Source organism: Strongylocentrotus purpuratus, unplaced genomic scaffold (assembly GCF_000002235.5).
Source record: "Strongylocentrotus purpuratus isolate Spur 01 unplaced genomic scaffold, Spur_5.0 spur5_scaffold_13, whole genome shotgun sequence".
Classification (NCBI taxonomy): domain Eukaryota; kingdom Metazoa; phylum Echinodermata; class Echinoidea; order Camarodonta; family Strongylocentrotidae; genus Strongylocentrotus; species Strongylocentrotus purpuratus.
This window is the reverse complement of record NW_022145598.1, coordinates 6,678,066-6,704,772: the sequence shown is the minus strand read 5'-3', so window position 1 is coordinate 6,704,772 and position 26,707 is coordinate 6,678,066. Positions and strand designations below refer to the sequence as shown.

General features: G+C 37.0%; 1 protein-coding gene across 1 annotated transcript in view; it reads right to left on the bottom strand.

Moving 5' to 3' along the window:
• Positions 1-26,707, bottom strand: part of LOC100888220 (adhesion G protein-coupled receptor L3) — a 53,885-nt gene that overhangs the window by 14,846 nt on the left and 12,332 nt on the right. Inside the window, exons 3-20 of the mRNA XM_030982785.1 lie at positions 23,500-23,684; positions 20,182-20,277; positions 18,974-19,117; positions 17,414-17,588; positions 15,542-15,582; positions 12,768-12,950; positions 11,759-11,824; positions 10,451-10,643; positions 9,189-9,368; positions 8,583-8,667; positions 8,109-8,232; positions 6,926-6,999; positions 6,290-6,401; positions 4,893-4,996; positions 3,373-3,481; positions 2,646-2,747; positions 1,897-2,015; positions 814-880 (exon numbers count right to left, since the gene is read on the bottom strand). Coding sequence (XP_030838645.1) covers positions 814-880; positions 1,897-2,015; positions 2,646-2,747; positions 3,373-3,481; positions 4,893-4,996; positions 6,290-6,401; positions 6,926-6,999; positions 8,109-8,232; positions 8,583-8,667; positions 9,189-9,368; positions 10,451-10,643; positions 11,759-11,824; positions 12,768-12,950; positions 15,542-15,582; positions 17,414-17,588; positions 18,974-19,117; positions 20,182-20,277; positions 23,500-23,684 — 2,159 coding nt within the window. The remainder of the gene's footprint in view (positions 1-813; positions 881-1,896; positions 2,016-2,645; positions 2,748-3,372; positions 3,482-4,892; positions 4,997-6,289; positions 6,402-6,925; positions 7,000-8,108; positions 8,233-8,582; positions 8,668-9,188; positions 9,369-10,450; positions 10,644-11,758; positions 11,825-12,767; positions 12,951-15,541; positions 15,583-17,413; positions 17,589-18,973; positions 19,118-20,181; positions 20,278-23,499; positions 23,685-26,707) is intronic.

Genomic DNA, 26,707 nt, shown 5'->3' with positions numbered 1-26,707 from the left:
TTTTTTTGTGGGGGGGGGGGGGCGGGATTAATCCCATTGCCCTTAAACCTCCCGATAATTCCTTAAATTGCACCTAAACCGATTGATTACTATTACTTTCCATCTAAATTCATTATAAAATATTAAGTCATCAGTCAGGGCATGATCTGTTTCATGTGAAGCTGTTGAAAGTGTAGGATTATGATAATAATTGAAAATATTGCATTAACCTGATGATTACTGAATTGTTTAATTCCCATAGGCTTAACACAGGATCCACCGGTACCAGGAGTCAATGGGTTATCACTGTCTCTCTGAGGGACCTGCAATAAGGTACCTCAGCACTGTTAGGTACCAATTTAATACCTCTGGGGGGTGTTTCACAAAGATCTTAAGTTGAACTTATCTCTAAGTTGGATTTAACATTATTATGGAAAGCTTTAATTAGCATCTTTGAAAATATTGTGTACAAGTTATTTTAAAAGGCATAAAAAGTTGATTCGAATCATTCATATTTTTTATTATCAAGGATATTTCATGTTCATGATAAGGAATTTATAAAAAGTCTAAAATGCTTGAATTTTTGCTTTTGAATATATTTTATTTTAAGGCTACAAATGGCTCTCCATAATTTTTAAGTACAAATTAGAATTAGGTAGGGACGTAGAATCTTTGTGAAACACCCCCCCCCCCCTTGGGTCCAGAGGGACAAGAGTGAGTAAAGTGCTTTGTCTAAGGGTGAAAGCACTTAGGAAGGTTCGGACCCGGGACCTCTCGTAGGAGAGTCAAGAGCCTTCGACCCCTATACCATAGTGATCCTCCTTATTCACTTACCAGGATAACTGCGATGACCGGTCCAACAAAGGCCCAGATCGCACCCGAACCAGGCTTGATCCAACACCTAATGACAGGTAGACGATAATAGAATGAGACATAGTCTAAGCACTGCTGTGTAAATGTTATCACTTATATGTTTCAGAAGTCACTAAAAAAAAGACTGAATTTCGACCCCGCAAATGAAGGAAAAAAATCCATTTGTAAATGGTGCTTCGACTGTAAAATAATATCTTTCAGAATCTTTGTAAAGAAATTTAATATTAATAAGATTTAACTTTTTGCCTATCATTTTTTAATTTTTATATTGCATTACGTAAGCCTTTCGTACAGATCTCAAAAGCAGAGATATCAGCAGAGGCTGATCGTGGAATCTGTAAGGGTGATAGCACAGGGCATTAACAATATTACACGGTTAAACGGAAACCCTATTATTGTGCATTTAGGGTATCGAACTTGGATTTCAGGGGCTAGGACCACACAGAACTGGGCCCCATTCCACAAAAATGTTTATCAGTGACAAATGACAGGTTTTTTTTGATAAGCTAGTGGAATCCTTGCTTCTGATTGGTTATCAGCAGATTTGTCACTGTTTTTTGTCAACTGTCGTTGAAAAAAGGCTTTGTGAAACGGGTCCCTGGACGAACAGTTGTTTTCTCAGAAGGTGGTGTAGGAGCAATGTAGATTCTGGTCTATATGAGGTGCGGGGTGGGGTGGGTGTCTTGCGTGTGGATAAACTTCTTTCAAAGAAAAAGGAGAAGAAGAAGAAGAAGAAAAAGAAGAAGAAGAAGAAGAAGAAGAAGAAGAAGAAGAAAAAGAAGAAGAAGAAGAAGAAGGAGAAAGACAAGAAGTAGTAGAAGAAGAAGGAGGAGAAAGTGTGGAGAGACAGAGAGAGAGAGAGAGAGAGTGAGAGAGAGAGATAGAGGGAAAGAGAGGGAGAGAGAGAGATAGAGGGAAAGAGAGGAGAGAGAGAGAGAGAGAGAGAGAGAGAGGGGGGGTGGGAATGTTTAAAGCATAATTATGCAGGTATCAATCCCGAGAGTGGATTAGACACCTTTTGTTTTAAATAATGGGAATACTTACATATCCTCTGTTCCGTATTCGTGATGCCTGATCCCAACTGTTATAGCAACTACGATGACAGGAGCACCCCATCCAATCACCAGATAGTACATCTGCTTACTGCCTTCTGATCCAAACACCTACAGGCAGAACGTACCAAAAAAGGAGCAAAAAATTAAATAAACAAACAAGCAAAAACAATAACAACTAAAAGCCCAAACACACAATTGTGTTTAACAAGCCTTTGTCATAAATGAAGGTCAGCATAATTTAAACAAACTCGGACATCTGTAATAGGTGAATGAAATTAAACACAAACCAAAAATCAATAAAATATATAGTCATGATAGTTTAGAGCTGATGTTTACAACGGAAACCTACAAGGCATTACCCAATTTCATTATAGGCGTACATTTTTCGAAAAAAACATTGGTGCTCAGTCACCCGTGTCAGCATATTTTGTCTGAACTATTTCACTAGACAGAAACTAAATTACTTGTAGTGCATAGTAGTATACTTTCACAGCCACCGCTAATGTAAACTCGTAAAACTACCAACACTTGTCCAGGTAAAAAAAACAATACATATTTATACGCCCTATTTGTCTTTAAGTTAGATTAAATACACATAGTATTGAACCATCGGCCGGCAAAAGTGAATTATAATTTTTGTTAACCCATTAGCCACTCGAAAAAGGGTGGTTCCTGTGTGTTAAGGCCTTTACGAAAATGAGGCAAATCAGAAGTCAAAGAGTTGCAAGTTGTTCGTACCTTGACAAGCATGAGATAAAGATGTATGCCTTCGATCAGCATCCAACCAAAGACGGCTAGGTAGAGATAATGTAATAAGGCTGCTACAATGGTGCACATGATCTGTAATTAAAATGATTAATAAATAAAAGTCAGAAAGTGAAAGGTACACATGGCTTTAATTGCAATCATAAGCTACTGTCTCTGAGATAAATATCAAATCAAACAGTGCAAGGTGGTGGAAATGTTAAAGAAGGCTGCTACAAAAGTACACACAATCTGTAATTAAAATGATTAATAAATAAAGGATACGACAAAGATAATTATCGTTTTGACATGTTGTATAGCTCTTAACACCTCGCTTTCAATTAACCTTCATGATGGCTGGGAATATCGCATTATTTCCTCGTTTTATTTCTGGAATCAAGCTAAGAAGAATATATAAGTAAGTATAAGTAAGTATAAGAGCGACCGTAAGGAATACTTACTGGAATGACCTTTACATTGTTTGATTGAAGCCAAGATCATGAGGAATACTGGAATGACTATAGATAAGTATACGAGCGATCGTAAAGAATACTTACTGGAAAAGTCTGGAATTACCTTACCTTGGTTGATTCAAGCTATTAGACTATACACAAGTATTCGAGCATTCATGAAGAATACTGGGATGACCTTAGCGTGTCTGTTTCCACTTTACAAGAATAGTAATGATAAGTATGAGTGTATTCATAAGGAATGTACTTACTGGAATGACCCTTGCGTATTGGATACCTCCCAAGAAGACGACATAGGCCAGGAGTAGAGCGATCATCAGGTTGCGATGAATCATATTGCGTTCAGATGTACGTAGGGCTCTGAAATCAAAGTTACGTAAGATAAAGCTCACCGTATACGATATGATCCGATCTGACTACGATCTGACTACGATCAGACATGGAAGAATTTGCAATAGCATTCGATATGGACATCAAAACCTGTAAAATCTTAATGATTGTGGATCTGAATTGTTATGAATGAAAAAAAGATTTTTCTTTTAGGGAGTTCAAGCTTCCTCAGATGGGGAAAATTCATGCGCTTGGATCGTAATGATGTCGCATCAGTAGTGCGATTGTTTACGATTTCAAGCAGATTTTGCTTTTATTCTGTTAAGAAGGACTAAATCCACTAATATTTTGGCTGTTGGTATATTCTTATTAATTAGAACCTAACTCACGAAGATGATGTTTATCAAGATTGCAATTTCTTCGAAACATCTGATTGTAAGGAGATCGTACAGTTTGCGGTAAGCTTATGATGTACAATCATTGGTCGAGGAGTAAATGCATCTTGCTTTTGGCTTTGGCTTCTTATTTCCTTGTGTCTTTTTGTTGTTGGAAAGTATGTCTCTTCTACTTGTTTGGAGTAGTTTCTAGATAATAGGATAACCATCGCCAAAGCGATGCTTCTTTCATTTTAGTATAATAATAGTATTAATATGGATACAAAATAATGATATGGTCTTTATTTGTTTAGCTTCATTAGTTAAATATTCTGCTCTTACTGAGTCCTCTGATTATTATTGCCAGTCACCCTTCAATGCACCTGGGTTGAGCGAGGCAAACGTGGGCAATGCACCTTGTAAAGAGATGTAAGCACCGAACAAGCAAGGTTCGAATCCGGGAGAGTAGAGAGCCTTAACAGCAAGGCTCCCGCACCTTTGCGTAAAAGTCTAAGCTATTTTAAAATTGTATTTAGTTCGTCACCGTCTTTGAAGAAAAAAAATCCCCACAAAATTCTTGCATTTGGCACAACTAACCATATATTTCACATATTTGTTACAACACGATAAACTGAGTAATAGCTTTAGTTTGGCAAGTATGGTGATAAAGTTGGTGAACGAACAAGATGATCTATATACAGTAGGCTTGCGGGTGCACCATGTGAGAGAGAGGGAGGATTAAGGAGTCCTGAAAAGGACTCTCGGTAATCTTTCTTGAGGGTGTGTAGTCCTGAAAAGGACTTTTGGTGTAGTCTTAAAAAGGACTGTTGGTGTAGTCTTGAAAAGGACTGTTGGTTATCTTTCTTAGCTTATAGTTCTGAGGAGAACTATAGCGCTTGGAGAAGATGGGTAGCGGGAGTGGCTCGACGTTTCGAACAGGTTGACTATCCGTCGTCAAAATGATCTGTGTGGACATTTTGACGGAAGTTCTTGGTTGGACATTACTCAGAATAACCTTCTCCCTTGTTTCAGTGTAGATGAGATGGAATATTATGAGTTCGACCTACCCTACAGTAAAGAAGATAAAGAGCGCTATGACGAGGCACAAGATGGATAAACTGATTCCAAAGTAGGAGAGTATAGTCATCGCCAGGTCATCAGCCTTGCTGATCTAGGAGTAAAAAGTAAATACCAATTACCCCCAAAACAAGATCAATATAAATAATAATGATGACAATATTAATTATGATAAATTGATAGTAATAATAATAACAGAAATCATAATAATTTCATGATAAAAATGATAATGATAATATTACTACTAGTAGTAATAATAATAATACCAACAATAATAATACTACTAATGAAAATAATAATACAAATAATAAGATAATTATGTAATTGAATGATGCAATGAAAATGATAAAATCTTCAAGGAATTTGAAAAATGGGCCAGACTAGAATGTTTAAGCCTATACTGGTTGATGTTGTTTTTCTTAATATAGTGATAAAATATCTGAGGTCTGTATTCTCTAAAAGCCTACTACTAGAATAACTTTAATTTGGTTAAACCCCAACTAAACGGGCAGAGTTAGTCCATTAATCTATAGATTTCCAAGAGATGACTTCTTTAATTTTTGTCACTAAACAAACAAGCAAAATCATGTAATAAAATGTCATAACTAAATTAATTTCATTTCATCAATTGTTAGACAAAATTAGTAATAAACGTAATGAACTTTTTCAGAATAGAGATTGATACTTTGCGCTCCTTAATTCAGTTAACTATAAGTTAAAGTTGGTTCAAGTTATTTTGTATCCACCTTCTTAGTTACAATCTTATCATTCATTTTTATAATTTATGCATTTGCTTAATCATGTATTTTGTATGTATTTATTCATTCATTCATATATCTAATTATTTATATATTGATTGACTGATTCATCTATTTAAATCTTCTTTCTACAGGGTTGCCCTTTCAATGAAGAGTATTGACATTTCAAAGAGCCCTGCCTATATGATACGATAGGTTAATATTTTATTGACATAACGATGTAATTATTCAAACTCATAATTATAACAATACAAATAATAATGATAACAATAATGATAATAGTAATAATAATTACAATGTTATAGTGTTTTGGTGATTACTCTGGATACATGAAATAATATTGTCAATAATGTAAATTCAGAGAAAATATCTATGTAATGTGAAAGTTAACCCGTTTACTACTGAATTATCTTATTCCCATAGGCTTAACACAGGGACCACCAGGTTCCCGTAAGCAATGGGTTAAAGTGCTAATTATCCTCTCTATATACTCGTTTTATGTTGTATGTATCATGTCACATGTACATTATATTAATTTTTCTCTGTGAATAATGCATATAAACGCAACAAATTTTCTTTTTGACCAATAAATTTGAATTGAATTGAATTGAATTGAATTGAATTAATACCTCAAACTCAACGACTTGGACCAGAACGGCAAAGCTAGTAGTATGTCCACAAGAGCAAGTCGTTGAGACATCCTCCTGGCTGGTGGTGATACATCCTGTATCACTCCAACGCCTAGACAAGATAAACAAATGAAACATGTAAACAAGAAAAAAGAAAAGATGCAAGAGGTACCGGGAAGAGGTGACAAAGATAAACTATCTTGGAACCAATAACTTATTGGAATAAAATCTATATCCTATGATATGAAGTATCATCATTGGAATTCTTTTCCCGTGTTCATTATCAATATCACTTCTTATAAAAAAAAAAACGAAAATGGAAATGCTGTATTGATAACGGATTCATAAAATTTCACTTTTTAAACACGTCGTGCATCTAGAGGATGATGAAAACAATTGGATCATTAGGTAATTACAAGGACTTCTGAGCTTCTCTGATACCGCTTTTAAGAGCTTTATAGCATCTTATATCCTGCTTTTGACACCCTCGAATCGCAGTAGCGAACTAAGTCACTAAAGGTCGTTAAAGGAGAAGCAATTTAAAAGAAAAACAAATTAAAATAACAAACAAACATACATACAAACAAAAAAGAACTAAACTAGGCCAACCAACCAACAATCAAACACAAAACTCACTTGTTCTCGGTTAGCCAGACACACGTGCTGCTCTCATTGCGGCGATAGGTGGCGTTTTCCTTCGGGTTCAGATCCTATCAGATATCAAACAAAGTGATAAAACAATATGAATATAATTATTCACTAATTCATTAATTTTAATTAATTTTGGCAGAGATTCAAAGAGGATATCTGCTTTCTACACAGACAAAAGAATTATGTTACAATTTTATAATTGCATCAGTTTTATCTAGTTAATCTTTATACCCCTATATCATCAATTTGCCATCACTACCATAACTAACTTTTGCTAACTTTCGGTTTTGCTAATAAACTTTTGGTTCTCCCTTTAACCACATTTTAAGTTTTTAAGTTTAAAAATATCCTTTATTAGAATCACTTATACGCTATTGGAACTCTGTGACTTTCAATTCGAACCACAAATCTCTACATATTATTAAGTCACTAATCACAGGTTTGATATGGCATGATTATGATTAACTTAATTTGTACATATGGTTCAACTATGGATATTTTCTTTTACTTTGTAACTCATGTACATGGATATGAATACGACGTGATATTTTGTTACCCAATTGAATACATTTGTAACAATGTGTAATGTTGTTGTTAATAAATTCAAGTTCATTCAAAAACTACGTAACGTCTTTCGCATCGCCATGGTAAAGGACTGCCTTTATACCATTGCCCTGTATGCATGCTATGTGGATAGTGCAAGGAGTGGAGATGGTGTACATTTGTGTGCAAGGTTGACATCCAGCGGCCAGGGGATATACAAGTATCATATAATATTCCCTTAATAAACCGAATACACATCTGAATTGTTTATCCTTTTCATAAACAGCTCGTTAAATATACATCATGATTTTAACTGTCATTGTGCCATTTAAATGATCTCCCTGTGACTCATGCCATTTCCTATGAGATAAATATTCTAAAGGATTCAAGATTATTTAAAGGTTTTGATATTGGCATACAGGTGATGAAAGTGTAGCTATAATGGTGACTGGAAATAGTTAAATTTGCAAACATTTTGCGATGCACGGAGAGATCTTTCTGTTAATTGATACATATTGTTTAGTGCTGATTGGCAAGCGAGGCAAACAGGTGACTGTGCATATCGGCAATGGTGGCAAAGGAAAGGTTAATGTTGTGGCATCGATCGAAGCACAGGTTAACTCACCGCCTTGTTCGTGTAGCTAGTCTCAATAGGGACAGATTGGGGTACACCATCAAAGTACACAGTGAAGGAGAGGATGTCCGAGTTTAGAAAGACCTTATTAGATATTGCTTCCTCTTTGTCGCTGCTATTTTACCAACAAAAAAGAACAAATACAACAAATAACAATAATCAAAGTCTATACGCACTCATGACTTTAGGTATCCATTTATGATGATGATAATGATGATGATGATGATGATGATGATGATGATGATGATGATGATGATGAAGATGGTCGTTAGGGTGGTAATGAGAATGATGATGATGATGATGATGATGATGATGACGATGATGATGATGAAAAAGGTGATGATGAGAAGGAAATGCATAGGGTGTGCATATATCACGGGTTGATAGCTTTCCTAGAACCATTTAGATGAAGAAGGTAGACTACAAGAGATTACTTTTGGATATATGTTTGGGTTGTACACTTACTTTGCAGTAGCTGACAAACGGAAATCTGTATTTTGATTTGTTTCCAGAAAGTTGTCCGTTTTAATTTGCATAGCGGTGAAGCGAACTAATAGAAAAATAATCATGAAAAAGAACGTCTTTTACAAGTTTAGAATATCACACAAATTAAATAAATAGTGCATTGTATGAGATCAAATACCAACCCATGAATATCGGCTCTCTCTCTCTCTCTCTCTCTCTCTCTCAAACTCTCTCCCTCCCTTTATTCCCTTTCTAATGCTATATTTGTATCTGTCTTTCACTCCTCTCTCTTAGAATAATCATACATAATTGTGCATAATTATATAAACAATTGCCAACAAAGCGCCATTTTAGCGCAATGCACTTATGCACAGTGTTTGTATATACTGTACATGTATTTAGTTGCAATGTTTGTAATTTTGAATTCACTATCTGAAGAAATAAAATTGAAACCGGTCATAGTGCAGAAGTGAACGCTCAAGCCTCAAGGATTTTTATTTCAATTGTTTTAATCATTATTTGTATATAACTTTATTACGGAGGATTATCCAAGTTGAATTAATTGTTCTATGATACATTATTTCAAATTTATAGTCCTTTCTTTACCTGGAACGGATGATCTGTTATCATTTGAGGACCTTGGGAGACTAAGAAGTTCTGCTATTCCTGATAAGTCCACTCCTATTTGCACCGTAGCGTCTTCCTCCTCGTTCCCATAACCCGAGGAAAGGGTGATGGACTGAACCTCCGTGGTATCGGTAACACGCAAAGGAGCAGACTCAATGACTTTAAAATGAACAAAACACCGAGTGTGTGATTAATCATTAATCATTATCATCCACATCATCATCATCAGCTGCGGATTGAAATGGGTGACACAAATGTTGCAAAATTGTTTTTGAGTTTCTGATAGTATGACTCTAGTATCAAATAAAAATTTACTTTACTTGAATTAAAGAGAACTGTTGCTGAGCTAGCGCCATGAGCGTCCCTGGACGGTGCGTGCGTTCTATATGTTTACACTATTCTTCTTCTTATTATTATTATTATCATCATCATCACCATCAGTACCATCATCATCAACATCATCATCGTCGTCGTCATCATCATCATCATCATCATCATCACCATCATCCTCATCATCCTGATCACCATCATCACCATCACCATCATCATCATCATCACCAGCATCACAATCATCTTCATTATCATCCTCATCATCCTGATCACCATCATCACCATCACCATCATCATCATCACCATCATCATCATCATCATCCTCCTCATCATCCTCATTACCATCATCACCATCACCAGCATCACCATCATCATCATCATCATCCTCCTCATCATCCTCATCACCATCATCACCATCACCATCATCATCATCACCACAATCATCATCATCCTCATCATCGTTGTCAACATCATCTTTACCATCAGCATCCTCATCATCACCATCCTCATCACCATCATCACCATCATCATTATCACCATCATCATCATCATCATCACCATCATCATCATCATCACCATCATCATCATCACAATCATCACCACCTTCCCACCGTCGTCATCATCATCATCATCACCACAATCATCATCATCACCACCATCATCATCATCATTATCATCATCATCATCACCACCACCACAATCATCATCAACACCATCATCATCATCATCACCATCATCATCATCATCACCATCATCATCATCATCATCATCACCACTATCATCTCCAACATCATCACCACCACAATCATCATCTTCACAATCATCAACACCGTCCCATGGTCATCATTATCATCATCATCATCGTCATCACCACAATCATCATCATTATTGATATGGAGTGATGTACTTACTGAGATTCTCTGTTTTCGCGATGATAGTGGCATTGCCAGCACGAGATGTGACCACTCCGATAGCCTGCTCGATGGCCAGGATGGCCCGGGCTTGCTGGTCAGCAACACGTTTATCAGCATTGTGCGACGTTGTATGTTCGTTAGCTCCTGCTGTGTAAAGCCCTGACGGGGCGGTGCTGTGTACACCTCCAGACTGAGAAAAAGATAGAAAGGGGAAGAGGGAAATGGAGAGACAGAGAGAAAGAGAGAGAGAGGGGTGGAGATAGAGAGGGGAGATAAAAGCGATTGGGAAGGGAAAGAGAAAAAGAGAGAAAGAGAGAGAGAGAGAGAGAGAGAGAGAGAGAGAGGGTGAGTGGGGAGATGGGGGAAGGAGAATGAAAATTGGGAATGGAAAAGGAGGGAAGGGAGAAAGATACAGAGATAGGGATAGATAGACAGATAGAAAATCAATAGATAGATATATAGACAGATATAGAGATAGTATAAATATATGTAACAGAGAGAGAGAGAGAGGGAGAGAGAGAGAACCTAAAAGTATTTTCGGATTCTTACATGGTTATTAGTCAGAAGGATAAAAACAGTCAGTTGTACACGTAGACACTGCACGAATAAAAGAGTCTAAAGCACAAACAAAAAACATTACTTTGAAGGGGCACTATGAAACAGCCCCCCCCCCCCCCCCCCTGTGACATTCAATAACGAGGTTGCGAGTTCGAGACCCGGCTCAATTCTCGTGCTTCCTTTTAATCGAATTTCGTTGAACATGAAAGAGGCAAACGTATACGCGCAACCCACTTTTTTCAAAATATTAGAGTGATTCGCATAAGTTTAGTTGAGAACGTTAAACTGGCCGAAAAAATAACGACTTTTGACTGAACTGCGGAATCATTTACAAAGGAAATACACTCTATACGGCTATTAAAACAAATAAATGTATATCATACATTGGGCTTAACAATATCGTCTATGTACGTTTTGCAAAACGAAAATAGAAACAATGAAAATTAAATCAGTTTAAACAAAAAATGAAGTACAATGCGTAATGCATTCAATACAATTTAGAATTTACCCATTGTGATTAAAAATTAACTAAACCCTTTTGTCAAATTTTGCTTGAATGAAAACCTTTTAGATTTCATACGTTTATTTGCTCAGTAATACATGCATCATGAACAATGTTATTTTCAGTAAATGCAGTGCACCTCAGTCTACGACCACATAGATGATTTAAAAGCAGTTCGCACAATAAGCCACCCAACTCGATTCAATCGGGCACGAACTGTTGTGTACGTTACCATAGTTACTTACATGTTCTAGTGGTATGCTGACAAACGTGATAGAACTCAAAACCTTGGAAGCAACTTCAGCAAAACCCTGACACCAACACGCAGAGGAATGAACAAAACAATTAATTTCAATACACGCTAATAATTTGTATATGTAAGAACGACTTTGTCAGCGTAAAAACGAAATATTGCATTAAGCACAATGAATAATAACGATAATTTCTGCACCAAACGAAAATTAGTCATTCCAATTTGTATGCTCAATGCAAGGTAAATGTATTGAATCCAAACAAAAAATATAATAATACCATCATCAACAATACGTGAACACATTTGGTTTGTAGAATCTGAGTCAACATAGATTTACATACGAGATGAATTAATAAATATTCGGAACGACTATGTGCAAACAATTAAGTGATTTTAATCCTGTACAGTCGAGAACAGAATGCTTGTTGTTTCAAATCCATTATTGAAAATTGGGAGTAATTCACATGATAATTCTTGATTTTTTTTTTTTTTACTGGAATACCACCTATTTTTTCATTGCTGTGGCGTCGATCAAGATCGTTTTCCACTCTTGCAGAAAAAAAAGCCATTTTTATCGAGATCAGGCTTCCATCGCGATAAAAGGCAGAGGGGGTTTGTGATTCCACCTTTCAGTTGAAAATGACGTAATTTCATGACGTCATAAATTCTCAGAATTTCTTATTTTACTAAACGCATGGTAACTAAGGATTCGAAGGCGGGGATTAACAAACAAAAAAAACTTACCGTAATGCGAGACACCAACTAAAACTATGGAGTCTCGACCTCCGAAATGGAATGAATAGTCATAAAATAGTACTAATACGCCAATTTTTACTCCATTGTTTATACTAGCACTTCAAGGCAGTGTATTTCTGTTCATTGTGTAGCAGAGAGAACGACACTATTCAAATATCATGACGTTTTATACAAAGATCTTTCTTTAAAATTTATATTTCGTTTTAAAGATTATCGCAGAAGTAGCTTAAAGCGAAAACACTTACATCTGTTAGATTCTGTGCTTCCTCCGGCTCGTTAGACAGATCAAGGGATTTATCCTCGAAGGACGCGAATGCATCGAGAAACAGGACCACTTCATCATCAGTAAGATTATTTTCCGATTGTATCGCAGTCCCAGACACTGCAATGCCCTGTACGATCTCCAACGTGTCATTGGTCACACTTAGCTGAAAGGGAGAGAGAGAGAGAGAGAGAGAGAGAGAGAGAGAGAGAGAGAGGAAAGAGAAAGAAGGAAGATATGACAATACGTAGATAGATCACATAGACCATATGGACCAGAAAGACAGCGAAGGAACGAGAGAGAGAGAGAGAGAGAGAGAGAGAGATTGGGGGGGGGGGGTGACAGCGATTAAGAATAAAGTAACAACAGACACACGAAGCACCAAGAATATTCATCAAGAAATTAGATAAATTAGTAACAGTACAAGTGAAGAGGGGTGAACAAAGGTGATAGTACAGAACAGAGAAAACATCGGTAAATATAAGAAATAAGAAATGAGGAGGTAAAAAGTTGAGAGATTTAGAAAGAGAAATGAGGAATACAGACGGAGAAAGGGGAGAGAATTTGGGGAGGGGGGTGTGTTGGAGGGTGTATGGAGCGAGAGAGAGAGAGAGAGAGAGAGAGAAGGAGAGAGAGAAAGAGGGAGAGAGAGAGAGAGAAAGAGGGAGAGAGAGAGAGAGAGAGAGAGAGAGAGAGAGTTGCAAAAGTGAAATAGACAGGAGTTTAGAAGAAAAAATTAATAGAAAATCAAGAAAAAATATGGGGGAAAATGAATAACCGCAGAGAAGCGATAATGACAAAGTAAAGGAAAAAGCAAATGAGGATATGGATGAAAGAGATGGAGAAAGAGAAAGAGAGAAGAGAAAAGAAGAAGACAGCGTTAAGGAGCTCAATATGCATCAGGCAATGGTATTCCTTACAAATGATAAAGGGTGCAGCCTAATGTGGTGGTAGCGGGGGTGGGGGGGGGGGGTTGAATTAAGTTGTCCTAATTCTGTAATTCCTATTCAATTTAGTTGAAGAGAACAATTACTATTAACAATTAACAATTAATTATTAACAATCTACATGTATCCAAAACGTGCAACTAGCACCTCCCTGCCTGACACTGTACTTTTCAGAATGTTGCAGCGTATTAACAAAAGTTCGAGCCTCGATCGTGCCTTGAGATATACCTTAACCTTCCTATTAGTTCGAGCAAATACCCCTTTCAGGCCAGTGTTTTAATCTCAAAGATCTTATTTCATTATACAAAAAGGGATCTACCTACTTCATAAGAACCCGGTTTCATCCATATCGACCGCCCTACCAATAAGTGTCGCTGTCATGATTTAATGATGATAATCCCGATAAAGGAAATTAACAAATTAGAATGAATAATGACCAAGGCAAAATAGACGAGAATGGCAGGTTTCGATAAAGAAGATAAAATCATTGTAGTGTGTCCTTTTCTTGCTCTAACGATTGCTACCGATCAAGCATCCAATCTAATCAGCTTAATGCACTTTTCCACTTCTGATATTACCAGTTACTATGACACCGGGTGTCATGGCAACGTCTTCTAGCGTCGCTCAGTATTTTGATTGTAGTTTCCTACCATAATGCAATGCATAGAGATGTGAATATCATTTGAATTGCTAAAATGACCCATTTGTCATGATGATCATCGCGATTGGAGAAACGTATTGTGGTGAAAAGGGGCGACTTGTAAATAAGCGATGATTCTTGAGTAAATTACTTTTTTTCCATTCAAAATGTAATAACGTTATAATAATTATATATGAAGGTACGACATCAAATACTCAAACATTTAACATGATGAACTATTATTGAATAACTTGAGTCATTTTTATTATCAATTCTTCCTTTTCTTTAGAATTTTAGTAGCCTGTTTAATTTTGAATATGAAAGTGTAGCATATAAAATAATACTTACCGACTCTTTCAATTTTTTTTTTTAATATACATTATATTCTAGTATAGATATGTTCAGAGGGTAGCCAACGGCCAGAGTACAATCAGTATGAGGATAGTTAATACATAACATAGAGAATATATACTGAAATATGTGAAATGTGTCTCCAGATATTACAAACAGTGACCGATACAAGACACCAACGTTAAAAAAAGGTAACTTGTCAAGTATTTGATAACGGCACACAACAACACGCTGAAAGAAGTCTGATAATCAAAACGACAAATTGATTCTAAGCTCATGCTTTGATAGGCACCAAACATTATTTCTATCTATAAATAACACATCAAGATGTCATAATGTGCAATTCTAACTACTGCAATAAAAAGCACACATGACATATCACACAAAACTCACACTAAACAAAGACAGATTCAAATCATGCAAATAATATGTCTGAACAGGTGAGAGATAGAAATTGAATAATTGATGTATACGGAGTACACTACTTGAATATTGCTGGGTTCAGTTTAAGAGCCAAACAGTGTCTAGAACTGTAGCGTAAAACAGTTAGGGTTCAGTTTCGCTACCCATTACTTTGGTGAGACTACCAACCATAAATCTGATCAAAGCTTCTTTTTTTTCTTTTTACTTCGTTCACATGTCAATCCAACTAATATCCTAAAATCGCTGTTAACGAAACATGAAAGCGAAACGACTACAGACTTGTGGCGTTTTGGCTAGAGTTTTATCTGGAATTACATGTAGAAACATTCAATCGAGTTTGGTAAATGATAGAAATGAGGTTATAAAGGGATATAAGGTAGAAGGAGTAACCGTTACCAGGCTATTGAGGTACTCGAGGGCTGGGGCAATGTCCTTGCCTAGAAGATAAACATCATATGATTTAATATCAGTATCAAACAAATAATTAGAAGACCGCGATCGCAAAGTTTTGAAAAAAATCAACTTACAGGCAATTTCTAGACCATATTGGATTGACCGTAGAAATCATGTTCGGGTTACAAAATATGCCATTGTAATTGTTGGCACATTTTAAAAGTTAAGTTTTTGGAACTCCTCGCGATCATGTTCATAACAACAGGTACAAAATAATGTAATAAAATCAATGCATGGTGACTATGTGAACAGGATACCTTCAATTTACCCTCATACGCTCACTGAATCTCTCACTAGGGACTTTTAGATTTGCGTGGACTGTTACGTGTGACGTCCATTCAAGGAAGTGCATTACAAGTACGTCGATCGTAGCAATCCACGTTGTCGTTCGACAATTCTAAAAGTCCCTATTACCCCCTTTCTCTCTCCCATACTCTCACTGATTCTCGTATTACCCCATTCTCTCTCCCCTCTCTATCCCATACTCTCACTGAATCTCGAATTACCCCCCTTCTCTCTCTCTCTAACCTCTCTCTTCCATACCCTCATTGATTCTCGTATTACCCCACCCCCTCTCCCATACTCTCACTGAATCTCGTTTTACCCCACTATCTCATATCCCTTCTCTCGCTCCATTTCGCTCATGTTATTTTCCCTTCATTAATGTTTGTCCCTTTTCAAATTCTCATCTGCACCCTTCATCCCATTATCCACTCTCTTTCCAACTTTACTATGTTTCCCTCTCCCCATCTTTCTTTCCCTACCCCCTTTCTCTCCCCCGTTGGGTGTGTAGGTATCGGTTTATTCACTTGTCTCCCAATCCAAGGCTTTATGGTTCGAATCCTAACCCTGCACTAACGTCCTTTAGTAAGATGATGATAATGATGATCCACAGCACTTGTATGGCGCCATTTATCTGTTTCAAACATTCAATGGGGGCCGCTCCTCCAATAGTCATGGACTACATATTTGCTTGAAAAGATGGAGTTTGAGCCTGACTTCAAGCTTTGTAGCTTGTCGGTGTCGCGAAGAATAGGAGGGAGTTCCAGATGTGGAGCAACTGAAGAGAAGGCACGATCACCGTACATTCGGAGTCGTGTACGTGGAACTTTGAGAAGAACTTTGAGGAATAAATACTACCTGACAATAATTGCTGGAGTAATAATAATTGCGATGCCCTCAGAATGAATAGCAAGGATGCTGTTTTTGGTTCTCCGGGTAATATAACTTATTGCATTACTATTTCTTCTCTCTCTATCTCTTTCTCTCTCACACTTTTAACCCCCATCTCTCTATTTCTTTCCTTCTCTCTCCCCACCCCCTTCATTTCCCTGAAAAGACATGAACGAGGGATTGAGGAGGTGCGATGGCTCAGAGGAAGAGCAGTGGTCTCGTAACCGGGAGATCACGGGCTCGAAACTAAGTCAATGTGCTTGTGCCCTTTGGCAATGCATCAGTCGTCATTATCAAGTCCCTCGGAGAGGACCCCTGGTTGCTTACTGACAAGCATACACATGCTTGATAAGGATTGACATGGATGCATACTTATGTATTTTGCTTCTGTTTGTTCCTGTACTAAAGCTGAAAGGTGTGATGGCTCAGTCTGTAGAGCGTCCGCCTTACAACCGGGAGGTCGTGGGTTCGAACCCCGGCCGCGTCATACCAACAGACGTTAAAAGACGGGAGTTGTTGCTACCTTGTTTGGCGTTCATCAATAAGGGATAGAGCAACGTCGATCTGGCTGCCGGGCTTAACTTAATAAAATTTGGAGACAGATTATTAAAAAAAGAAAAAAAAAGAAGAGGGATGTTTTACCTGTCTCATGGCATCCGGTCACAGACAATCTGAATCGACTGTTGACTGGGATATGGTTGAAGTGGACAAAGAGGTAAGAAGCCTTGAAGTACGTGGCTTCAACCTGACCGAAGGCACCATTCGTGAAGTTCAGACGATTCCAAACCTTCGTGATATCCGCATCGGAGGCATACCACTGTCATTAGAAAACAATTAACAGTATGATATAATTCGCCTTATTTAGTATCTACCATGACTACACCAACAGTCCTTTTCAGGACTACACACCCTCAAGAAAGATTACCGAGAGTCCTTTTCAGGTCCTAATCCTCCCTCTCTCTCACACGGTGCATCCGCAAGCCTACTGTATATGAATCATGTTTAATAAACATACATACTCGGGCGCTTTAATGTGGTATTGATGTTATTTTTCTTTTAATAGAGTACATGTTCAAAATTTAATGACATGAGTGATTGCGTAATCAATATGGATTATATAAATATGGTAGAGGGGGCTACATCGTAAGCATGCAACCCTTTGATTATTGTTGTTTTAAACAAGCAGATGTGAAAACAATAATAATAATAATAATAATAATAGCCTAATAGTCCACTCCAAATTTTATTAAACCGAAACGGAAATTCTTTTTGCCCAATTGATCGTGAGCCCGGCAGCCACTGAGCGGCGCCAGATCGACGTTGCTCTATCCTTTATTGTTGAACGCCAAACAAGGTAGCAACAACTCCCATCTTTTAACGTCTTTTGGTATGACGCGGCCGGGGTTCGAACCCACGACCTCCCGGTTGTCAATGAAGTGGTTCAGAATGACTTTATTTTGGAGTTTTGCATTCTTGTTACTGATTGATAATTTATGCTCAGCTACATGGACACATTAATGCCAACAAACTAATACTTAAATCACACCGACACCAAGCCGATACCAGATCGACACAAGACCAATACTAAACCATAAGAAAATATTCCATTACGTCTATGCCAGGGCCAAGAATCACTCGGTTTGAGGTCGGTGTGAAGTCCGTTTGTCGGTGGGACTGAGGTTTGAAAGTTAATATGATGATGACGATAACGGTAATGAGATTGCAAGTTATGGCCTTGATCAATATAAACTAAAATTTAGACACTGTCACATACGGCCAAATTTCCTGCAATACTTTATCCAAACTGAATATTAGTCTCATTGGATGATAATTTATGAGGATTGTTAATCAAGCATTAAGACAATTACATGCAGATGTGGAAGGACAATTCCGCGCAAAACGTAATTTTCATCGCGTTATTGAATGCGCTAATGAAATTTAATATTACTTCAATCTAAAGTATGTTGAGTTCCTGATGCGCATTGAGTATCTCTAGAAATGGATATTTTGCGCTTTATAAATATTGTTATAATTATTATCATTATTATGAAGCTATGCTAATGGGGCTAGAAATTTGCATATTGCGCTCAGCTATGAACGATGTCACCCTCCTGACGCAAGCGTACGCCAGCAAATTTGACGCATCGTGTGCAATAAGCTGCGTCAACGATGAGCCAAAAGGATAACAATCTTAGTACGTACCCCAGGTGTGATGTACTGCCAGAGAAGGGTATTGAGAGTCGGTTGATCAGTGCATGGCACGGTGTAGCCATAGGCGACCTCAAAGGACACATTCTGACCAGTTGTCACACTAGGGTTCATGTCTTCCATCTTCAGGGTCTTCACCTGTAATTGACCAACACGCACGACTCTATAAGGACACATGTTCCGGGAACACTTCCTAAATGTAGTTTATGTCATAATAATAGCTTCTCTCTAAATGATCTGGCAAAGGAAATCCACTCATTAAGGATTATTGGGGATCAGTTAGTCGTGCAGTTGAAAGTCACTCTCAGAATTTATTGTAGATTCCACTCTCAACTGGGTGGATTCATCTCCAAAACGAAGTTATCCGTAAAATGGACATTAAGTTTGTATCAATAATTTTTTATTCATATTTATTCATTGCATTCTCATTCATTGCTGTGATACTTTTGTGTGTATAGTTGTACCAGACACGATTAGCATTAAATGCTATTTTCTGGTCCCATTTATTCTTTCAATGTTATACATTCACATTTGATTGTTATATTGATGTACTTTTTGTTTGGATACTAAACTTTAAACTCAAACTCATTCAAACTCATTCAAACTCATGAAAGGGCTGACTTGCACTTCTCTGCGTCAAGAGAATCTAACTATGAATCAACCCTGAACACCTTATCACATATCTGAACCACACATATAGCAGACCCAGGATGAACTAGCTTGTCCTGTGTGTGACTTTCTATGCATCCGAAGAAGACAACTCCTTATAAGTAAATATCGAGCCAGATCATTCTCATATCTCAGTGATACAGGGGGGGGGGGGGGGCGGAACAATATGAGGTACAATATATTTCGCTTTGTGTATTAAATTGATGTTAATCATTCTTAACTCGATTATCTTACACGAAATCGATCGAATAATAACACATGGTATATGGAACAGTATGGTTTTAATCTTCATTTTCATATATAAATCCAATTTGTTGAAATTTTGGTCGTCAAGAAAAGATCAATTTGACCCAGAGGAGTCCTTCGCTTGTCCATGTTCGTCAATTGCTGTATAGCGCCACTAAACATGTGCCAAAAAAAGGATTCTTCATCCGAATGTCAACGAGAGGCAAATAAGTTTTTAACTTTAAATGCCTACTTCCAAGGTATTTCCAAGGTATATATGGATATAAATATAATTTCAATTTTCTTACCAGTTGTCCTCCGTTAAGATCGACAATAAAGTAGAATTCGTCATTGCATGCTTCATTCTCAAACTCAAGCCATCTACCATCAGCTGTAAAAGATATCTGTAGGAATCAATTATGAAGATAGACTTAAACTTCGTGCCAACTATTAGTTTACTGAGGCTACGGTACCAAAACATTTTTAATAGAACGTTTAAGAGACTTTTTGTAAAATAAAATGACTTTGTCGTAGTAATAATAGTAATAATGACAATAACAACAGTATCGATAATACCTGTTTTCCTTTAAAGCGGTTTACCATTAACTGACACAAATGCGCTTACAGTATTGGCCGGTCAATTGATTTAATAATATTCTGCACCTTACAGTGCACATTCTCCTCTCCATGTGGAGCATTCCAGCAATTCGCCCTTTTTACGGGCGCGCACAGGCGAATCCAACCACAATGACGTTCGCATTATACCGGGTACCCATTTAACACCTTGGTAGAGAGGAGCTATGGGGATTTACAAACAAAATCTAGATCCAAGACATATTTGCCGTGCCGGAACTCGAACCCATGACCTTTGTATGTCCAGTTGAATGATTAAACCACTCGACTACGACTCCTCTACACCTTGCAGTTGAACAAAAAGGATAATAAGATTAAGAATTTTCTGGTTCTCAATTTTAACAGTCGGCTCAGTATAAGTTTGACCATTTCTCCATCCCACTCCCCTGCATATTAAAAACCTGGGCCCCGTTTCACAAATAGTTGGTATCAACCGCAACTTATTTGCGATTGATATCAATCGCATAAATACAGTATGCATAAGAGATAGAAAATTGCAAACCTGCGATTGATTGGAAGATTTGCGATTCATTTTGTCTCAATCGCAACTCTTTGTAATACGGGGGTCAGGTATTCATTTCATTCAAATTCGTTCATTTTTAATATCAACATATGTACATGACGACAAAATAATGCAGTTAGACCATAAGGTTAAGTCTTAAATAAGCAAACAAATTGACACCTTTACTCTCTAACTGCTACCAGCTTGGATTCTTTTTGGTCAGACAAACACTTTGGAATAGCATTTTCTGACTTCCACTCATGCACTGGTTTCTAGACTTTTAATAAATATGTACCAAGTGATATGACCGGGAAACCTACAGGATATCCTACACTCCCGCATAGATGATGATGATGATGTTGATGGTGGTGATGATGGTGATGATGATGATGATAATGATGAAAATGATGGTGATGAGGATAGTGATGGTGATGATGGTGATGGTGATGATGATGATGATGGTGATGATGATGATGATGACGATGATGATTATGATGAGGATGGTGATGGTGATGATGGTGATGGTAATGATGATGATGATGATGATGATGATTATGATGAGGATGGTGATGATGATGATGATGATGGTGATGATAATGATGATAATGATGATTATGATGAGGATGGTGATGGTGATGATGGTGATGGTGATGATGATGACGATGATGATTATGATGAGGATGGTGATGGTGATGATGGTGATGGTAATGATGATGATGATGATGATGATGATGATGATTATGATGAGGATGGTGATGATGATGATGATGATGGTGATGATAATGATGATAATGATGATTATGATGAGGATGGTGATGGTGATGATGGTGATGGTGATGATGATGATGATGATGGTGATGATAATGATGATAATGATGTTTATGATGAGGATGGTAATGGTGATGATGGTGATGGTGATGATGATGATGATGATGATGGTGATGATGATGATGATGATGATAATGATGGTGATGATGATGTTGGTGATGATGACTTAGAGGTGTAATCCATTTTTTATATGATTCAAATGAATTTGTTATTTCTCATGCAAAACATAATACATTGAATAAGTACATTACAAAAAATATACCATGAAACGACAAATGTAATAGGAAAAGCACGAAAAAAGAGGAACTAACTAGAAGCAGAGCTTTTTGATCCATGGTCGATACTGTATAATCGCAAAATCATCGATGATGATTCGTGATTCATGACGGGTTACCATACAAATATGTTGCCACGACACCAACACAAAATAAACACATTGACAGAACACATCAATTATAGACAGCATTTACGTGATTTTAGCGATATTGGTACAATTCGGGGGAAGAAGATCTTTCCACACCTTGATCTTTGCAAGCATTGTATTTCTGTTTGCCCCAGTTATATACATGTCTATATAAACTCAGCTTCTCGAATTGTTCACGTTCTTTTCTAGTATTTTGCTATTTGTGGGTTTAAGTTGAAGCATATTTCATTTAAAATGTAATATATATTACTCCCTTAGATAATTATAGATTGTATCAGAAATACCTTGCCATGTTTTTTTTTTACAAAGTAGATGTAAACACATCACCACTCCTATTCGTACTACTTTACTTCTACCACTCCTCGTATTATTATACTCCTAATCGTACTACTACTACTTACTACTACTACTACTACTACTACTACTACTACTACTACTACTACTACTACTACTACTACTAATGCTACTACTACTACTACTACTACTACTACTACTTCTACTTCTAATACTACTACGACGGCGACTACTACTACTACTACTACTACTACTACTACTACTACAACTTCTACTACTTCTACTACTACTACTACTACTACTACCAATCGTAGGAACAAATAAATACGCGCACACACAAACACCCACACACCGCATACATATCTATATACATGTATATACAGATATGATGCTCCGTAGACGAAGACAAAATTCACCTAATGCTTTGTCAAGAAATAATCATTTGACTTTGAAAATGATATTGTTATGCATCAAAGTATATATGTATATAATGTTTGTATATATACTTTAGAGTTCACCCATAAATTTGATGAAGACGAAAGTATTAAGTCAAGACTCGGCTATATAAGGCATTATATACCATATGTATTTAATGCTACCACTCAAATGTTCGACGCGTCTTCCTAAAGAGCAAAATTATGACAAGCTGGGTAAAATGTACCGAGTATAGGTAAATGGGGAACATGCAATTTTGTTTGGAAACATTTTTACACAATAAACCCATTGCTCATATTGGGTGTATGTGTGTGTGGGTGTGTGTTTATGTTAATATACACACATATGAATAATATGCTTCATAGTTCACGTAACTGCTTTTCTTGGACTGAAAGGGTGAGTCGAAATTTCGGTTTGTAATGCCTTTTAGCTCAAATATGGACGTATCATGACGTCTTTCCACCATACATATACAAAACGTGTGATTAATGAGATTGTGAATTTACTCACCGCACCAGAAATTGGTTCGAATGTATCATTCTCACCACCGCAAGTTAGATCAGAGAAGTCTGTTCCGGCCAGTTTCTCATTGAGCAGTGGACAGCCGTCTGGTACCGGGTTGAGACTAAGATCCACCTCGGGACAATCATACAGCTTGGGCATCACGCAGGTACAATTCTTGCTCTCGACGTCACCTGTTAATAAACAACAGTACACAACGATAATTCAATGTGATGGTAAGAAAGCATAAATGCTTGTAAGTATGCAACCGGACGGCCGACGGCTTTAGATCCTCTCCGTAGGACCTGGTAGTGAGGATTAATGCCTTACCAAAGGGCACTAGCGCATCGCCTTGAATTGGTTTCGAACCCGGGTCACCGGATTACGAGACCACTGCTCTACCGACTGTGCTATCGCGCCTCCTCAATCAACAGGTAACATCGATAAACAACAGTAATGAACAATGAACTACAAACAATTAACTTTAGACATCAATAACGACAACAGTAAACAACAAACAACAAAATAAGGTCAGCGTCATGTTTTATAAATATGAGGGCACATCCAAACGTAAAGGCATAATTGGGTGAATTATTGTTATGTGTTGGGAATATTACATTTTCTGCCAACATTCTTCAACGTAAACTTCAAGCATGAGAATGATAGCTACAGGAAGACCAATATGATAAAACAAATTTGTTTGCGTACATAATGTATTGCACTCATTGTAAATGAGGCCCGGCCCCCCCCACTCAGAGGTCGGAATGACCGCATGCGTGTTGCCAAAATGTCCGGTAAAGGGGTACTTTTCGTGCGACAAAGTCCGGCCCGAGATTTGTAAAAAAAGGGGTGTATTTGACTTTTCACCCGGAGATTTCTTTAAAAAGGGGGTGTTTTTCTTTTTTTCTCTCATCTCTTTGAAATCCTGAGAAATTATTCCGAATTTAGGGGGGTACATTGAGCATTTTTCCTGATTTAGGGGGTCCCCAAGGCAGGAAAAGCCCGCAAAAAGCCCGCGAAAGGGGGTTCGGAAATGTTGGCAGTCCTCAGATAGGGGGTGCTTTCAAAAAGAGGGTACGAGCATATGCGTACCCTAAATAACACTGAGTGGGGGGGCCGGGAAATGAGGTAAACAAACAGACTTTATATAACCAAAAAAACAAAAAACGAAGAACGTAAGAAACTTGTGATCGAAAATGACTCAAAAGTTACATTTTATAACAAATTTAACTTTACAGATTCTTATGTGGAGGAGAGTTTAGCAAATTTGTAGTAAGTTCATATTCGAAAAAAAGTAATCCTCTTTTCTTAAATTGTATTATCCACTTTCTAGTTGAAGGCCAAATACAATTGTTTTTATATCAGACATTGATTCATAACACAACGCAAAGATATGCATTGCTCAGGATCTGCAAAAAGATAATTTGGTATACACGCAAAAGCATTTTGAATCATTATTTAAATAAAAAACAAAAATATTATATGGAACGGTATGTAATGCTATATCATATTTCTGTATTATGAATTAGTTAATGAGCCAAATATAGGTAATGACCTGATTAGTCAAACGCTAGAAAGCTTGTTAAAAATGGGACTATACAAATGTTTGGCATGGAAATTGGTTCAAACACGTCAGCTATTCCTTGCCTTTCAAGGGAGGGGGGGGGGGGGGGAGCAATTTGCTGTGATATTCTTCCGCACGAACATTGAATACTGAAAAAGCTAACAGACTATTTTCAACCTCTCCTTGGACTCGACCTTCTCTTGAAGGCACGAAGTTACGAGATATCCACAGACTACCACTTCGTTGAAAATTGTCAAGGTTGATGTGCATAATAATCAGAGGAAAATAACAAACAGATCACGTAGCATTTCTGACATCATTTTCCCATTTAAAGATACTATGTCTCTTTTGCAGTCAACATCAAATTCTGTACAATTTCGCAGGAATTATGACTATGTCATGTATGACCTATTTGTGAAAAGTCAAAGTTAACAGTCTCCTAGTATTCAAACTATGCAAGGAAACCCATTTGCTTTCTAGACTTCCCTGTCAGACACTATTGAGTGACTGACTGACACAAATAAAGCTGTAACAGGTACACATAAAGCATTTGTCTACATCCATAACCCACTACTTGTAATAGCCAAAATTAAACGGATTGAATCTTTGTGCAGCAAAAATGACGACCATTCGTAACAAGGGTATGAAAATCAGACTATAACTTAGGTGATTGTAATCACACATGTCGATTCGACAACTAATGGTCATTTTTTCCCACAAAAAGCCATTTTCAAACCCTTTCGTTTTGAGGGAAGTTACAAATAAGTATTGTCTTTCAAATGCCGTTGGAATTTAACCTTTTCATTTTTTTGCCCTGCGAATGTGACATAGTACCTTTAAAGACAAAGTTGAATTCGTGTAAAAATAGAAAATAAATTTTCATAGAATCCAACGAAAATTACACTGAATGTTCAAGATTACCAATAAATGACATGTGCCAATTTTTTTAATTAGAAAATGTATAGAGGCTGAGTAATGATGCAAAAAGATGCAAATGCGAGTTGTGGTTTTTATCGAAGATGTTATCGGTAAGGTTTTGTGAGTTTTTTTTTATTTCTGGTTTGAACGATCAATCTACAGCAGAAGCTGGATAAATAATCCAAAATAAATCATTGCGATAATGATAATGATAATGATACTAAAGATAATAATTACATTAAAAGGGCGCCTACTAATACAGGCGTTTCTAAGCGCACAAGTGGTAATGTCAGTATAATTATTCAACATGTTTAATAGCTTAAAAGCAACAAAATCAAATATTACTGATACAATACAATTCAGTTGAATGGAATTAACTACTTTGAGATTATCTTTAAGTCGGTAATTTATTCCAATGAGCACGATGTGAGACACATTTGCAAAGAGTTTTTCATCTTATTTCACCGTACCCATATTGACGATCTGTGAAGGATTATTATTATGATCAAAATACAATTGTATATTCAAGGTTTCATCCTATTATTTTTAATACAAAAATTCTTAATTTCATAATTTTTTTGAGTGGTGATAATTTACCTCAATCTTTAATATGAAAGAAGCAGTCACTGAACCATGTTTCACTTTCTATGAAGCAAACAGACCTTAACTACAAACATGGCAAAATGCTATATCTTGTTCTACTGGTGTTTGTTTTGCGAGTACATTTGGTCGATT